The 12,497-nt window shown below is 59.1% G+C and overlaps 1 protein-coding gene across 3 annotated transcripts in view; it reads right to left on the bottom strand.

Moving 5' to 3' along the window:
• The window catches only part of NHEJ1 (non-homologous end joining factor 1), a 51,708-nt gene extending 39,894 nt beyond the window's left edge, over positions 1-11,814 (bottom strand). For all 3 annotated transcript variants that reach the window (XR_010884496.1, XM_067298566.1, XM_067298565.1), the window contains exons 1-5: positions 11,753-11,814; positions 11,081-11,266; positions 10,237-10,446; positions 7,476-7,614; positions 5,558-5,616 (exon numbers count right to left, since the gene is read on the bottom strand). Coding sequence is in view for 2 of the 3 variants with exons in the window: in XM_067298566.1 (XP_067154667.1) it covers positions 5,558-5,616; positions 7,476-7,614; positions 10,237-10,446; positions 11,081-11,266 (594 nt within the window). In the remaining variant the exon portion in view is untranslated. The remainder of the gene's footprint in view (positions 1-5,557; positions 5,617-7,475; positions 7,615-10,236; positions 10,447-11,080; positions 11,267-11,752) is intronic.
• Positions 11,815-12,497: the final 683 nt, after the last annotated feature.

Below are 12,497 nucleotides of genomic sequence, written 5' to 3'. Positions count from 1 at the left end.
CCAGCAGCTCCAGCGTTGGCCGTAGGGCCAGGGCTCCTTGCAAGGCAATGCAGCACCACTCTGCCCACTTGCACCCAGACTAAACCACAACCACTGCCTGTCCTGCCGCCCCAGGACTGCACATTGCAGCCTGGGCAGGAGCGTGGTGCGTGCGCCTGAGGTGGAGAGTCAGAGCCTTGCTCCCTTTGCAGCGCTCTGGCAGTGAAGCAAGGAGTGAAGCTCTGCAGACAGCAAAGTCAGGGCATGGAGAAGCCAGACAGGTCCCTTGGCAGGAGCTGGACCACACCAGGAGTCTGCTCCTTTTGCCATGAGGCCAGGGAGGAGGTGGGAACCGGCCAAGTGGGACCAAAGGGACGCTCAGCCTGGCTTATTCGCTGCGGGGTGGGAGACAGCCCTTGCCCCAGCGAGCGTGTGACCACCCCATCACCTCATGTGTCTCTCCTGCATCCCTGCCCTGTAAAACCTGTCCCTGTCCTCCATGAGGTGTGTGATGGAGGCACTGAGCCGCACTGCCCCTCTGCCTCTGCCCCTCTTGGACCTGGGCCCACCTCGCCAGCCCCATGGCATCCCCCAGCCCCTCTGCTCTCCTCCCATCTGCCACAGCCTTCTCCAAGGGTAGTGACCAGTTGGGCAATGCCAGGGAGAGGAACTCTCCCCTGTGTCTTGCACACATGCCAACACACTCATGGGAGGAAAATCCACCTACTAAATCCAGAGACCCTGAACAGCAAAATGCTGGAGCCTGGGGAAGGGCTCCATGCTGCCTCAGTCCTTACACACCCACTCAGGACAGCACCAGAGTTGGGACACGGGGCTTGCTGGACCTTCGGGAGAGCCAGCACAGCCAGCAGAAAGTCCTGCCTGTTTGGAAACAGCATCAAAGCTGGTGTCACTGGGAAGCTGTATCTGTGCACTGGTTAGTCCGTAATGAAAATACCAGCCACAGCTGGGCCAGGGCAGGCTCTCAGAAACTACTCATGGGTATCCCGAATTTGCCCCAAGGAGTCATCTCTGCAGCATGCAGGGACACCCAGGAACAAAATACCCTTAAACCACCGGCCCTTTGCTGCTGGGCTGGCCGCCAGGGCAGCCCCCGAGGTGCTGAGCCCTCTCCCGGCACGCACGCCGCACTCCTGTCGCCTTCGCTTTCCCCTCACGGCGTGAGCACCTTGGCTTGCCAATAAAAGCTGCTGGCTTTGCCTCAGCTCGTGCGCAGCCGGTATTCTCCCTTGCAGCTCTGCCCAAGCCCAGGCAGCTGCTCAGAAATGAACTCTTGCCAAAAACTGCATGTGTGAAAGCGTCGTTTCCTAAATGTATAAATATTCCCAGGGCTTTGCTGGAAAACTCCCCATGATTAGTTAAAACACCCTGGACGGCAGAGCGAACACAAGCCCAGCGAGAGGGCATGTTTAAAGAGAGATGGTCCAAGCAGCACGCAGGAGCGCCCGCGCACAGCACTGAGCTCGGGGACTGGCAGGTCCTCTCCTCTCAATGAGGGATGTTACAAAGGTTTGGGAAGTGGAGGTTTTCCAAGCTGCCGTGCACTTTCTTGCATCCAGCCAGCCCTGTACCACACTATCACAGCTCCCTTCCCACCGGGAGGCACTTACTGCTGTTGTTATTAAACATCCACAATTTGAAGCTCTGTTTTATAGAGGGAAAGGATGGAAGAACCATCAGATCTCTCCATCTGACCTCTTGGCCAGTAGTGTTTAACCACACACACCCCAATACTGAGCCCAGCAATTTGGTTTTCTTCCAGGCAGGCTCCCAGCCCACTTTTGGAGACATCAAGAGATGGAGAATCAACCACTGCCCTTGGGAGCACATCCCAGTAGCTAATCGTCCTCGGTAGCAAAACCATGTGCCTTATTTCTAGTTTGAATTTGTCTGGCTCCAGCTCCCAATCACTGGCTCATGTTCTGCTGCTCTCTGCTAGATTAAAGAGAGCCCTTCAGTAACCAGCATTTTCTCCTTGTAAAGACCCTCACGCACTGTAATCAAGGCCTCTCTCAATTTTCTTTCTGATAAGCTAGACAGAGCTCTTCTCTTCCAAGTCTCTCAACGCTGGGCTCTCTCTCCAGCCCTCAATTCATTCCTGCAACCCTGCTCTGATTGTCCGGCGTCTTTTTTAAAATCCAGACACCGGAGTTGGCCACAGCATTCCCAGCTCCCCATGGCATGTACAGGGGGACCCCGTGTCCCTCCATCCCATGGAGAACTGCTCCCAGTGGGGATGTGTGCCAGGCTCATGCCTTCAGCAAGGCGATAAGTGAGCTGGGAAAGGAGGCAAAGGTACCAGCTGAGCCCAGGCACTACCAACACTTCCCCACGAGAGCTGCCAGAGCGCTATGACACCAAGCAACAAAACAGTGGTGCCACGCAAAGCCAATATCTGCAAAGTAGCTATGTGGTCCCTGAGAGGAGCCCAGCATCAGCTCCTGCCAGGAAAGGAGGTCATCTCAGTGTTGCTGCCAACAGATCTCTAGAAACCTCGGTTCAAGCTCAGCCATGGCCAGAAAGGTAAAGGTAACATCAGGAATGATTAGGGAATGAGGAGAGAACGAGGCGATAAATATCGTTGTGCCTTGGGGCAAAACACTCCTGTGCCCCGACCTTGAATTCACTGTGCAGCCCTGAGCCTGTTGCCTCTCTGAAAAAACACAGTTGAACTAGAAAGATTCAGAGCAGCAGCAGAGGTGAGCAGAGGTGTGTAACAGCATCTCTGCCAGGAGGGATTAAATACATGCAGATTGTTCGGCTTGGGAATAGGACAACCGAGAAATTCTGGTAAAAATCCTGTAAAATTCACACCATCATTTCTCCATGAAACTGCGTGGAAAAAATGAACAGCACATTGGTATTTGTTGCCCCTCATTAATACAAGACCTAGAAGGCATCAAGTGAAACGATGAGGTATCAGATCTGAAACGAAGGAAGCAGCTGCTCGCACACAACACCTCTCCACTGTGGAGCTCACTGCTGCAGGACATTACGTGGGCCAAAAGCATCAGTGGGTTTAAAAAGGGACCAGACAAATTCAGAAAGCACAGGTCCTTACTGGCAGAGTGACCACACAGCTGTGTCCCTCAGCCAGGCTGTCCCCGAACTGCAGATGCTCAGGCACGGCTCCCAGGGGGCAGAGGGTGAGCATTACCCAGATCTTCCCGTTCCTTGTCCGATGCCCCAAGATGCTGCTCCTGGCCACTGCTGGGATGGACACTGGACCAGGCAGACCGGGACCCCGCTCCGCACAGCCATTCTGACGCTCTTCCTAGTCAAAGTTCATCTCTTTCACCCAAATACTGCCAACACTGCACCCAGGGATCTGAGACTGAAGCATTTCTGCCTTCAGGAGACCTAACTCTGCTTGCTGCAGGTGGAGAACAGGGTGGTTGGAGATGCTCAGAATCCCATGGCCCACGAACCAAAGTTTGGGGCAGGGTGTTCATTTGCAAGATCCAGGGACAGGAAAAGACCCTCCACATAGACATGTTTTCACATGTGCACACACAGCCGTGCAGGTCACAGACTCCAAACTCTTTGTCTCCAAAACCCTGCTGGACACAACCCTTCCAGGCCAGGCCGGCTCAGGACACCACCCCAGCAATTTCTCTCGGCCTGGCACAGCCTCGCCCCACACAGGCAAAGGGCTAGCTGGCACACATCCTGCCACCGAGGAGCAAACCCAGCTCACCAGTGCCTGCCCCAAGAGCCACGGCGCCAACTGCACTCCTGTCTTTTAAGTCTCTATTTGACGAGTGCTCCACCAGTCTTTTTTGCACAGCTTTGCACAGGACTGGCTGAGTTACTCCTCTCCTGCACATCCCACCGCACAAGCGGTCGCCTGGCACCATCAAGCACCTTCACCCACACCCCAGGCACCCCCCACCAGCTCTTGGAGAACTCTCAGGCTCAAGCCTGATGTTCATCTATAGCAGATGTTGCTCAGCAGTCCCTTGGACAAAGACATACTTCATCACCCCCTGATACTGGCACATCTGCCCGCATCCTTCCAGCGACAGCACAGAAACATTTATTGAGCACTTCTGCCATGTCTGCTTGAGTATCAATCATTTTACCACCTCCATCCACTAATAGGCTTATCCCATTGCTGGGAGTTTGGGGTTTCTTTCTTAATACACTAAATAAAATCCTTTCCTTCTGTCCTTAGCCCTGCTAGTCATGATTTTTCCCTGATGCCTTTAGCTTCTGTTATCCATTTTCTACACTTCATAATTTCTAATTTATATTGATTGCTATCTACTCCCGCTTTCCCATTTGTTATAAACTGCTCTTTTATTTCTAATTGCTGCCTTCACTTCACCACTGAACCAGAACGGGCTTTCAGCCAGAGCTGCCCTCTTTCTTGATTGTGGAATTGTGGCTTTTTGTGGCTTCTGAAATTCTTCTGAAAGAGCTCACAATTTTCATTCACATTTTTCTATCTAAATGTTTCCTCCTAGCTGATTTCACTCATAATTTCCCCCTGCTTTGGGAAATTAGCCCTTTCAAAGCATGAAGGATATAAATTACTGTTTAGGAATGTCCTTCCTTTGCCCAGGGTGAATGTAATCTGGTCATGATCATCGGTCCCTAGGCAACCTCCAAGTTTCAGTCCAGCAATGAATTCATCTCTATCCATCATAACCAGGGGGAAACGAAGGTTGCTTGTGCTAGATGCAATATCTTTCATGTAAAAGAGGGATCGCCTCTAATTTTCAGAATCTCTGCAAATGGTTTATTGCTGGCTGTGCAAGACCATCAGCATATGTCTCACAAAGCAACGTCCTGTCCAAGCAACACGACCTTTCTTTCCGCGTGATGCCATGGACTCCCTGCATTCCCACCTGACTCCCTGGTCTCCAGCAGACACCACTGCTCCCCACTCCTGGGCTCTCACAGCTAGCACAGAAACCCTCAGGAGCATCTTCAAACCCTGCCTCATTGCATCAATGGGCATCATTTTTTTCTGATGTTCCCACATTGTTTTGAATCATTTCAGTGCTTCTGTGATTGTTTCCAGCAATGAAGAAGGAGCAGGGGAAAGACTCTCTACTTCCAATCCCGATTTCTCTTAAGCACATCTGCTTGGCAGAGCCAAACACCACTGAGGGGAGAAGGGGGGACATGACACAAATAACAGGACAAAAGCCACTCGTCCCCACGACAAGCCATTGCAAAGCCACTCTTAAAAGCAGCAGAAGAACCAAAAGGAGCAGCTGACTGAGCAGAAGCCAAGTCCTCCCTGCTAGTGTTTTAGGCACAGGGCAAGTGCAGGAGGCACACAAGGACTCCCCAGTGACCCCATGCTCCCGTGGAGCCCTGAAGAACAGGCGCGAGGACGCAAGTGTGGGCCACAGCAGAGTGCAGCCAGCATTACTCCTCTCCAGCCAAGTCTGGCCATCCCCACCAGGGCCCATCTGTCCACGGCCCTGCACGCCAGTGCTGGCTGGCCCCGCACACCCCTATCCAGGGTGCCATACACCAGGGGTTGCTGGTGCAGGTTCCCCAGAACACCTTTGCCAAAAGAGGGAGGCTTTGCACCTCTCCTTACCTCAGCCATGAAGTTCTGCAGGAAAGTCTCCTCCTGGAAGGGCTCTGTCCGCAGGCGGTCTGCAAGAGAGAGCAGGGGTCAGCCCAGGCAGGTTTGGCCAGACCCCCACCCTGGCTTTGCCTTCCCCTTGGCCATGGGGCAAGGTGGCTGCAGGTACCAGGGGAACAGCTCCAACGCGCTGGAGAGCCCAGCCAGGCCCCTCAGTCTGGGAATACACCAGCCAGCTACCAGGAGGCGCAGGGACCACAGGGAAGTGGGTGAACAGCCCATGCCACGCGGGCACATCGGCGTACCCCAGCCCAAGGGTGCCCAGGGCACAGCAGCATTGCTGGCAGACACAGCATCCCTGCATCCCCAGAGGCTGGTTGCAGGGGCAGAAGGAGGCAATCACATGTTTTGGTGCCTTCTCCCAGCTTCTGCAGCGACTTGTCTAGGGGCCTGCAGTGACGATTTGGGCCCGTTCACACACACAGCTTGTCGGCAAGACAGCACAGCCCAGAGCTCGCCCTGCACTTGTCCCAGTGCCCTCCCACGCAGAGCCGCTCTGCAGCAAGGACCAGGGGGACAGTGGCAGGACATCTTCAGCACCATTTCCAGACCTTATGGCTTGAAAAGACCTTCTGGGCCTGGACAACATCTGGCTACACACCAGAGGACAGGGAACTGCCCATCTCCAGCTCCTTTTCTGGAGGGGCAAGCCAGCCTGTGTTCCCATCTTGCAGGACAGGGACAAATCTCTGTTCTACCTCATTCTGCTGGGTCCCTCATTCAAAGCCCTAATTTTTTCCCATCACTGGAAAGGTGTTGAGAAGCACATGGCCAGGATGTGCTCCCCTCATGAGAGGATGCTCAGGCAAGGGGCAAGAGAGGACGCCTGCCCACACCATCCCAGCATCGGTCCCAATTGCCAAAGCAGGGCTCTCCTGGCTGCTCTGAGCCCTGCAAAGCTGGCGCGCTGCAGGAGAGAGGGGAGTCTGGTTGGCTCGTGCACCTTTCGGTGCAGCTGCAGGGCGGATCTGGGCTCCCGTCTCACCCCGCACCAGCAGAAGCAGGGAAGTGCTGCAGTGCCACGGTGTTCCTGGCAATGCCACACAAATCACTGCTGACCCAGATCTGCCCCCATGTCCTGGGGCACAAGGTCCCTGGGGAAAGGCAGGTATCGTCTCCCCACTCAAGCCGAGAAGGTCTGAGCTGGAAGCCTGCGCCTCCCAACTCTTGCTCCCGGCCCTGCACACATTCCCGCTGCAGGCTGAGTGGCCGGCAGAGAGCACAGGTGGCAGAGCAGCACCGGTCCCGGCCTCCTACCAGGCCCTGGGCAGCAGGGCAGAGCACGGCGCTAACACAGGACAGCCCGAGAAGCAGCGTCCGGACAAACTCTGGATGCTGAGGACAAGCCCCTCCGCATGGTTCCTCCATGCAGGGCCTGATCCGTGTCCCCCTCGCCTACCCAAGGGGGTTTGCACCCCCCCGGCCCCCGCCGCCCCTGCCGGGGCTGAGGCAGGGTCACAGCTGGACAGAGACGCGTGCACCCGGCTGTGCTTCCAGCAGCGAAGAGCCGGGAGCCCCTGGTTGGTCTCCAAGCGCTCCACAAGCTGCCGCACAGGGGAAGGGAGCCTGCTGCGGCTCTGGACCGGCCCTCGCTGGCATCGGCGCAGGCTCCTGGGGAGCGGCCAGGTGCTCTCAGCAAAGCGGAGAGCCCCTTGGCGACTCCCCAAGTCCTCCGGCTCCCGGTCACCGGCCGCTCCTCCCCACCTCTCCCCGGGCGCTGCTCCCCAGCCTTCTGGCGACCATCTCGCTGCACATGAAACACAAGCCTCGCTGGGTAAGAGCCAGACAGAGCAGGGCATGCCAGCCCCGCGCAAAGAAGGAAATGTGTTCCCTCCTGGCTCCTCTCATCCGCCCGGGCTTCCCTCCTTACCTCTGCTCAGAGCAGCCCCGCTCTCCCTGTAGTCTTCGATCTCGGCATCTTTCTGGAGCAGCAGGGAGGTCAGCTCCTGCAGCTGGGACTGCAGCACCAGGCTCATCCTCATCAGGGGCCGCACCAGGTGCCGGGAGACCTGGGAAGGAGGAAGGATGCACTAGGGAAGGTCCGGACAGGCGCATGGCTGTCCGTAGAGCAAAGCAGTCACAGCAACGCCCAAGCGAGAGCTGCAGCCCCAGGTCACACAGAGCTTCCGAAGACATCCCCATGTCTCACTCAAGTCCAGTAGGGAGCCGTGGAAAAGCAAGAGCTGGGAGAAGGGAAGCAGGATGCCATGGGGTATGTCCCCCATCCCAGCCCTGTCCTTTCACAGCTGGTGAGGGCCCGATGGGGATGGGGAGTGAGCGATGCTTCAGCCACCATGAAAAACCCGGGGTGCAGGAGGAGGCAGAGAGCCCCTCCATGCGGCTCCCGGCTCGCAGCGAGGCCTCCAGACCCTCCCCACGGCTCTGTGCACCCCAAAGCATGTTCCTATGCAGGAAGCAGGCACAGCTGGGGCTAAAACCCCAAAGTAACCAAGCTGCCAAACTGTGGCTTGAGGAAACAGAGAGACTTTCTCAGGGAGGTGAGATCCAAAGCAGAAGGGATCCCTACCCCCAGGGCTCATGGGGGCCCCTGCCATGCTCCACATCGCAGCCCACGACACCCTCCTTAGCTTAGGGCCACATGAGCCCCCTGCAGAGCCTTGGGCACATATCCCCTGCCCTGGAGCCAGGCTGGGCCACCCTGGCCCCCCAGGCACACAAAGCAGCCTCCTGCCCATCACTTCCTGCAGCCCCTCGGAGAGCATCGGGGAGCCCCCCGCCCCGGCACTTCCCTTGTCTTCGAGCCAGGCTGTGCCTGCAGGCAGGAGGACAGCAAATACAGCATCGCTCACGAAGCCTCCCCCCTCCTGGAGGTGGCATGTCCCCGGCACACAGCCGGGGCGAGCCTGTGGCGGGGCTCCGCACCCCAAGGCACGAGCCGCAGGGATGGGGGGCCCTGGCACGCAGTCCCGCACCGCTGCACAGGCACTCAGGAGGCTGAGCTGGGCCGCAGCAAGCAGCTCTGCTTCCCAGCTCAGTTCGGTGTGCGCCTTTGCTGAGCAGCACTTGACAGGGCAGGATCAGACCCCGCGTTTGCCTTCAAGGCAGTCACATTCAGCACCCCAAGCGCTTCCCGCCTCCCGGGCACCTTGCAGACATTCGCTGTGTTTCCAAGCAAAGGGAGAGCAGCAGCTGCTGGCAGAGAGCTCAGGATGCCACTTTGCACCGTCTCGGCTCAGCCCCCGTGCTTCTTGCCCGGGGAGGGACAGCGAGTCCCCAGGGCGAGCCAAGCCCTGGGGGACCCCGAGCTTGTCTGGTCTCCGGTGCAACAGCGGAAGCGCTCAGATGCCCCACGCCGGCAGCCGCCTGGCGAGCCCAGCTCTGCTCCCCGTGACGCTCAAGCACAGCGACTGATGGTTCACATCCCCTAAGAGGGGAGAAGGGCTGCGCGGGGACCCTCCTCTCCCATCGCAGTCCCCCCCACCTCCCCCTGGCCCGGGTGACCTGGCGGGAGGGCGATGCGGTGGTGCAGAGCAAACCCTTCCACGCAAGGCCCATCACGGCTGCGGCTGCCAGGGCTCCTGCGCCGGCCCCAAGCCAGCGCTGTCCCCAGCTCCCGCCCGGCGCGTTAGCGGGTGCCGGGCGCCCTCTTGTGCGCACATGGCCGCAGGGCCAGGGTGCCGGGGCGCCGGCCCCCTCCTCCCCAAACCCACCCTCTGCCTGCAGAGCCCCCCCCCGCGGCTGCTCCTAGGGGACGGGCTGTCGGGCTCATCGGGGAAACGGCCCCAAAGAGAGAGGGGACTGAACCACCTTTGCCTGGCTCTCAGCGCGGCCATGTGTGGAGCAGGATGCTGCAAGCCTGACGCGTTTCACGAGTTAACAGGGAGATCCAATGTCTGAGCCCAGTTTTTGCAAGGTTTAAACCCTCCACTGATTGGAGTTACAGGTGGGATATATCCCAGATAGAGCCCCCAGCCCTGCTGCATCCACCCTTACTGCTTTGGGGCAGTGGGGACAGGCTGCAGTCTGGAAGAGGTGCCAGGCTGGTGAGTCCCTGCTCTAACCTACCTGCCTGTTCCTACAGCTCACCTGTGCTGCAACATCAGAAACCAAAGTGAAACCCACTGAACGTCTGAAACCTCCCTGAAACCTCCCTGAAACCCAAAATACCAGGTGGCCCTCAGACAGGAGCAACTCCCAAGAGCTGGGAAGAATCCAGTTTAATTCCCTCCTTTCCTACAGACTCCATATGGATCCTTTTGTGGTGTGTGTGGGGGGTCACTCATGCCCCACTCCCCAGCACGTACCATAGGAGAACAGCATCACTCGGCTGTGCCAGTGGGTTGGCAGGGTTGGTACATGGAGGGCATAATCCCAAAATGGACAGCCTCTCCCTGCTGCCCTGCAAGGTCACCATCGGCAGACTCCTGCCAGAGGAGCTAAAGTGTCAAAGGAAAGGAATGGGGATGGTGAACCTCAGCAGGGGCAGCAGGCAGAGCCAGGCACCCTGCCGCAATCAGCACAGCCCCAAACTTCTCCAAAGCCTCCAAGCATTAGAAGGCAGTCGTTAGCTTCAGACCGTCCCCCCTCCCCAAACTCGCCGCAGCCCATGGCCATTGCTGCCCGGCGCCCCGGAGAGGCAGGTGCCCAGCACACCCCGGCACGTCGCTCACCATCTCCATGGGCGCAGTGGAGCAGTGGAAGTCCCAGTAGAAGGGCAGTCCTGAGAGCTCGCTTTTCACGTGAACGCTGAGCCTGCCAGGCGTGCGGTGGCAGGAGAAGGAGGTGGTGGTGTCCTGCTGCCCTGCCAGCAAGGGGCACATGAGGCTGCACAAGCGGTGCAGGAAGGAGGACACATGGGCCGTCAGCCGCTTGTTCAGCTCCTGGCGAAAGGCAAGGTTAGGGGACCTCAGCACCCGAAAAAGCCAACAGAATGCCCAGCACACAAGGATCAAAACTACTTCCGCATGTCCTAGGGCAGCAGAAAGCCATCTCCGGGCCTTGGCATCTAGCTCCAGGACAGGACATTCCCCCGCAGCTCTCCCAGGCAAGCCAAGATAGAAAGGTTTCCCAGCCCAGCCAGCAGGACCAGCAGGGTCTAGGGCAGCGGTGGCCAGAGCATGGTCCAGTGTGTTTCTGGGGCTGTGCAGACAGGACATGCTGTGGAAGCCTGTGCCCTGGCTGTTAAAGTGAACGGGAGTCTCTCCGTCACTAATGGGACCTTGTTTCAACACGCTGCTAAATGCACTGGCTCTGGGGAAAGCAGCTTCTCACCCAGCCCACAAGTGAAATGAGCCTGCTGGCCTCAGCGTGCAGCCCCAGCGAAGAGGGGTCATGCTGAACAGCCTGGCCACTCTCCGAGGAGGAGGGTGCTTGGCCAACCAGGCTGACAGCGCATGGGCACGGCTGTGCAGGGGCTTTCCAGATCCGATGGCCGTCATGCTGCCGGCCAGCTCGTGCTGGGACGTCAGCTGGCGTGAGGGGAAAGGGAGGTCCCCGGACTTCCCGGACACTCACCTTGGACCTTTGTCCCACAGCCTCCGTGTCCACACTCTCGTACCAGATGCTGCTGAGGTCAGAGATCAGCAGGACGTAGCCAGAATCCCTGAAGCAAGCTTTGGCAATAAAAGCAGACTCACCAAAGCAAACAGAAGCCCAGGGCTGTGTGAGGAGGCTGCTCTCCAGCTCCTCGGAGCCCTCCATCTGCAAGAGAGTAAACAGGTCTCTGCTTCACCCCCAGCCCGGAGACCCCGCTGCCTGGCGGTGGCCTCCTAGGGACCCCCAGTCCCCGCCAGCCCCTCTGCAATGCCCACCCCACCTCACAGCCCAGAGGCGAGGAAGCTCGACCGGCTCCAGGCCACACACATCCCTTCGTAGGCACGCAGCTCTCCTGGGGCAGACGTTTATGGGAGCACTGTGCAGGGAGGTTCCTACCCCGTCTCAAAATAAGCACTGCAAGTGCACCAGGGGACACACAGGAGAAGCTTGCAACACAACAGCTGCCTCCCCCGGCAGTAACCTGTGCTTGCTGCCGTTAATACAGACAGACCTCTGCATGCAAATTCACGTTTAAGCTCCCCAGCTTGCAGCCAGACGGGCAGCAGGGTGCTCCAGCCCCGGCCCTGCCCCGAGACCCCACAGCGTGGCATGTGGGGGCCACGCGCCTTCCCCGCTGTCGCTAACGCTCACAGCCAGCAGCCCGCCCCGCGTGCCGGCGCGGCTCCTCGGCTCCTCGCTGCGAGAGGCTGCACGGCGCCCGCCGCAACGCTCCCGCGAGCAGGCGGCCCCGAGCCGTCCGCCCGGCCCGAGCGGCGCAGCGCTGGCGCCCTGCAGCCGCGGCGCCGCCGCTGAGCCGCCCGAGGCACGGAGGAGCGGGCGGCCTAACGGCCTCGGGAAACGGCTTTGCGGCGCCGAGCGAGGCCGGGCCGGCGGCGAGCGCCGAGACTACGGCTCCCAGCAGGCTGCTCTCTTCCTCGGCGCCGCTGCACGCCGGGACGTGTAGTGCCCCGCGGCACGGCCCAGCGGCACGGGAAAGCGGCCGTGCCCCTTCGCTTCCTTATGAGGTTCAGCGTCCGGGTGTGGGACTGCTCCCCTGCCCTCGCTGCCTCCCAAGGAGGACACGGCTCTGGCCTCGAGCGTCCGGCTCCAGCATCCCTGCTTTTCTCGGGAGACTCCACGGCCGAGATGCCGTGTTAAGCGATTTGGACCGGGACGCGTTAACACTTCGTTTCGCATCTGCTCCTGCCAAGAACCGCCTCGGTGCAAGTGAGAGCTGGAGCGGCCCCGCCGGGGACTGCCCTGGGGCCTGGCCGCTCTTCCCCGGCTTGACTGGGGCCTGGCCAGAGGCCGATTCACCGCAGCGGGGTGCTAGGAGAGGTGGGTGCAGCCTGGAGTGCGGGGTGGGGGGATGCAGGGGGGCTGGGGCACAGCAGGG

The sequence above is a fragment of the Apteryx mantelli genome, chromosome 6, assembly GCF_036417845.1.
Source record: "Apteryx mantelli isolate bAptMan1 chromosome 6, bAptMan1.hap1, whole genome shotgun sequence".
NCBI classification, from domain to species: Eukaryota; Metazoa; Chordata; class Aves; order Apterygiformes; family Apterygidae; genus Apteryx; species Apteryx mantelli.
Note: the sequence above shows the minus strand (reverse complement) of the source record. Positions and strands in the feature narration are given on the sequence as shown.